Here is a 4,717-nt window from a genome sequence, read left to right as displayed (position 1 = left end):
AGAGCCCAGAGTGGAGGCTGCTCTCCCCCTTGGCCTGGAGAATCAGCCGAGCAACTTCAAGGCAACAGCAAAGAGGAGCCTTTGCCTACTGACACAGCTTCAGGGCATCCTGGTGAGCAAGGATAAACCCTGGTTCACCTCAGCTTACCTTGCTGGGCTCCCCTGGATGGTAGGATGAGAACCTGGGTATTTTCCGGAGTTCTTCCTCTGACAGGCGGTTCTTGAGGATCTCCTCTTCTGGGACAAACTCTACGGGCTCTTTGATAACCACAGGCCTTGGAGGGGACTGGTGGGGCTGTGTTGCAGAAACACTGGGACTTGCTGCCTGTTCTGCCTGCTCCTCCTGGTCTGGAAGGGATGACTCCTCAATCACAGCCCCGTGTGGGGCTGGGGAAGGGGACAAGCAGGGGTCACTTGTAGCACACTGGACTTTTTCAGGGCATTTCTTGCTCAGCAGTTCTTGGTAAACACTCTCCAGCTGAACCATAGGGTCCTTTTCATCACTTCCCCTCTTCTGAGTGTCATCTAATTCATAACAGAGAAACGTGGTAACTATCACCAGTAACCTGGAAAACACACGGACTGCAAGAAGAAACAAGGGAGAAACCCTGTTTCACCCCAGCCTCCAAGCCCAGGCCCTGCACATTGTTTAGAACAAGAGCAGCCCCACCAAGTGCTGGTCCCTCAGCTCAGGATAAACCTGCAGAGAGCAGCAGCTCCACCAGTGCTACATCAGAGCTCTTCTCTTCAGAGATGCCCTCACTTGCTTATCTGCAGCCGCTTTTCAACACACCTTCCTCCTCCTGCATGCACAGCCAGGGTGGGCCATGCTGCCTTCCTGTACCTCTACATGGAATATACATTTTTTGCTTCCAAGGATATCAGATTAAGCTCCTGGGTTTAAAGAAGGTCCATGACATGGACTGATCAATGGTCTTTTTAAATTCTATTTAATGGAAATGAGGACAAATGTGAGACCAGCATCTCCCAGCCTACAACTGAATCCAATTCCACTTCAGGGAGGAGGCTTTAACAAGTCATTCTTCCTCTTACCTGCTCTGTGCCTTTGCTTCCTTCACCCCCTGCAGTTACCTCAGAGAAGGAACAATCTCCAGTCCCACACAGGCACTTTGTGTAACTCAGACCTCGAGGCTCTACCAAAGCATAACCCTGGCTCCTCTCCCACACCCCGAGCTGCTCTGCACTACATGCAACACATCAAGGAGATCCACGCTCTCCAGAAATGGACTTTAAAAGCCTCTATATTAAACCCTTCAGAGAACCAACTCTCTGCTCCTGTAAGAGAAGAAAATATCTCCTCCCACACAGCACCAAAGCAGAGCCACAGCTTCAGGGACAGAAGGCCAGACAGAAATGTGTTGGGCTCCCACACAGCCTGGCTCTCTGTGCTGGAGCCAAGGCAGGAAGAGCCCTGAGCCCACAGACCTTCGTGGTAGAGGGCCCGGAGGAAGGAATGTCGGTCTGTTCCCTGGAAAAGGGCGTTCTCGATCTCCATCTCCCGCCGGCTCAGCTGCTTGCTGCCCGCAAACCTCTGCGGCAGCGCCAGGATGCGCTGGCGCTCCTCCAGCTTCTCCTGGATGGCAGGGAGCCGGTCCTGCGTGGCCTCTGGGGCTGCCCCCAGCCCAGAGCCCTGGAAAACAAGCACGGCTTGGCTCAGGAACGGCACGGCTTGGCTCAGGAACGGCACGGCTTCCTTCTCAGAGCAAGTCAAATGTCACCGCCCCAGCCCTGCAGTGGGTGCAATTAGGAACCATCCCCCAGGGCACCCAGAGGTCCTGCCACTGCAAGGGTAGGACAAATACAACCACACAGCAAGCTCAGTTCTTGAGGGAAGTGGAGCAACAGCTCCTTTCTCATGACCTGCCTGTGCTGCTTCCCTCTCCCCGGCCTGTGTCCCTCTGTCCCTGCAGCCTCTGACAGCTACAGCCATTTTCCTTCAGTGACTGCACAACCCCCCTTTGGCAATTCTCTCCCCATACCTACAGCATCCCCGAGCTCAAGTTTCCACCACGCTCTTACTCTGAGACCCTAAGGTTTATGCTGAGGATTAAACCCTGACCAGCACCACTGAGCCACGCAGGAACTGCAGCACAGCCCTCACAGCTCACCTGCGAGGAGAGAGCACCCCTGCATAAACAAACCTCACTGCATGGGCCACTCCAAAGCACAGAGACACACCCCAGCTGCTGAAAGGGCATTTCTGCTCCCCCCTCGATCAGAACACAGAGAACAAGCTTTTATGGGGCTGCGGGTGGATTTTCTGTCCTCAAATTCAGTTTGAGAATCACTGTGGCAGGTCCTTCTGCCTCGGGCAAGAAACCAGGCTTTCTCCCTGCACTGAGCACAACCTAACAAAGACTTTCCCGTGGTACCTCTGCCCCACATCTGCACGGCTTCTTCCATTCACCATTTCACAGCTTCCCTGAGGCACAAAAGGCTGTTTATACAGAAAAGCAATTCCCAGAAATCATTTGTTGTACTTTGTTTTCAAAAAAGCTGCACTTAGGAGCTGAAAATAAAAATAAATAAATAAATAAATAAAAATAAAATAAAAAGAAATCTGCACTCAGTACTTTCCCAAGAGCTCCCCAGGCAATCTGAAGTCCTCTCTGTCTCAGTTGACATTACTCATCACTCGTGGTGGAATCTTTCACTCAAGGCCTCCACGTACAAAGCTGCACATCACTACCTGACTTGGGCTTTCTCTCTAAGTATTCTTCTCTCACAATCTGTAGAAGACATACCCTGATGTCACCATTTTTTCTGTCAGAGCAGTGTTTTCCATACTAATCTTTATTTGTGAACGTCCCAGAATTCATTTCATACTAAATATAACAGCTGGTACTGCTGACATTCATTTTCATTCTTAAATTAACACCACCCCTCTCTACACCAAGCTTTAATCAGGCCTGGATTTAACCAGGGCTGGATTTGCATTTAAACACCAAAGCAAGTGATGACTTCAGCTGAAAAGAGGCAAACCCCTGATTACCACAGACAACTCTCTCCTGCACACAGCTATCACTCAGGAACAGGAGACAGAGGGAGGCCAAGGATCAGCCCAAGTCCTGTTCTGCGTCTTCTAGTTTGGCAAATTAAAAGCAGGACACTCCAGTGCACCTGACACAGGACAACCACAAAAGCCTCTTGTCTCTGGAAAGTGAAAGAAAGGGGTGAAGGTAGGGGAAGAGGAAAAACCTGCTGGAACAGCACCCAGGGAGGAGCCAAGGCGCTGCCACCACACACACACTCAGTCTGACAGCTCTGCACTGCTTTCATGTGGCTGTCCCAGGGCCCCTGAAGCACCTGCAAGCCCCAAAGGAGAACACACAAAACCCTCCCTGCAAACAGCCATCCCAAATCGGGAACGGGATCCAGGGATGCATCAGGATACTCAAAGGAGGATGTTGAGGTGCTTTGAAATATTTCCTTCTTCTTCTCTTCTGGCATTTAAATCCTTCATACACAGGTATAAGCGAGTGGAAGTTTTTGTTTGAGATCAAGGCAGAGGCAGGAATATCCTCATGTCCTGCAGTGTTCCACAGGACCCACTCCTGTCCCCAGCACATCTTTTAACACTGACCATCCCACGAAAGAAAACAGGCCAGAAGAAATGTAGGATCGTGCTGGGCTAAAGGCAAGGGACACAACGAGCGGCCATTCTTTACCACACAGCTTATAAAGGACTGGAATTTTCTACCAGAGTGCCACAGGATCAGAGGGACCTGACCACACTCAGATGGGAGCAGAGCATGCCCACCTTGCTTGCTGAAGCCTGGTTCTTCCAGAGCAGAATCTCCGAGTCGGAGAGCCCCAGTTCCCGGAGAGAGGAGGTTTCTTTGTCGCTCTCCTGCAGGGCCTGGAACTGCGACAGGGTCAAAGCCCCCGCAGCCTCTTCCCCGAAAGGTTTGTAAAAAGCTGCAGGGGCAAAGCATCTCCGCTTGGACTTGCACCTGTGAGCCAGAGCAACACAACAGCACAAACAGCTCAGCACTGAGGAGCTGGGGGACAGCAAGGGGCTGGTCTCTCTCAAACCACGCCTGGGCCAGGTGAGGACTTACTGCTCGATGGAGACAGTGGTGTCGAGCTGGTGGTGAAGGAGGCTCTTCAGCTGCCTCTCTCCTTCTGTCTCCAAGTCTTCCAGGAGAAGCTCATCGCTGGACAGGCTGCTGTTCACCCTGGGGCACATAGGCACAGCACAGGCGCGGTCAGTAAGGCAACGGGGGAAACCCTGCTCAAAACACATCCTTGCTACAGCTCCTCTACCTTTTTAGCTGATTTAATGGGATTTAAAGAACAAGGAACCAAAACTACTTGACCAAAGCTCCCTTTAACATTACTAAAAAAGTCAACAGATTTGGGACTACTTTGAGAATGTTAAAGTACCCCAAGGAACCTTCGGGTGTTTTTGTATTGGTGGGGGGCTTGTTTGTTTATTTTAAGATCGCATGCAATCATTTTTATTGACCGAAATCGTTTCGCATCAGCATCTAGACAGACACTGCCAGTTTCAAATGAGTCAGGGAAGAAAGAAAGGAAACCGTGACGCTGAAGAGAAACTGTGAATTTCAGCAGCGCTTTTCCCTTCCCGGGGTCACCTGCTTGGGAGCAGAGAGACCCCAAATCCACCCACCCCACACCCAGACCGGGCGGCCGGGACCGTGCCGCGCTCCCGCACCGCCCCCTCACGGCCCGC

At 51.6% G+C, this 4,717-nt stretch overlaps 1 protein-coding gene across 1 annotated transcript in view; it reads right to left on the bottom strand.

Moving 5' to 3' along the window:
* RBM41 (RNA binding motif protein 41) overlaps positions 1-4,282 on the bottom strand; it is a 5,555-nt gene extending 1,273 nt beyond the window's left edge. The window contains exons 1-4 of the mRNA XM_008636203.2: positions 4,083-4,282; positions 3,782-3,974; positions 1,447-1,651; positions 149-525 (exon numbers count right to left, since the gene is read on the bottom strand). Coding sequence (XP_008634425.1) covers positions 149-525; positions 1,447-1,651; positions 3,782-3,974; positions 4,083-4,267 — 960 coding nt within the window. The 5' untranslated portion in view covers positions 4,268-4,282. The remainder of the gene's footprint in view (positions 1-148; positions 526-1,446; positions 1,652-3,781; positions 3,975-4,082) is intronic.
* Positions 4,283-4,717: the final 435 nt, after the last annotated feature.

Source organism: Corvus brachyrhynchos, unplaced genomic scaffold (genome assembly GCF_000691975.1).
Source record: "Corvus brachyrhynchos isolate BGI_N302 unplaced genomic scaffold, ASM69197v1 scaffold346, whole genome shotgun sequence".
NCBI classification, from domain to species: domain Eukaryota; kingdom Metazoa; phylum Chordata; class Aves; order Passeriformes; family Corvidae; genus Corvus; species Corvus brachyrhynchos.
This window is presented reverse-complemented; position numbering and strand designations above follow the sequence as displayed.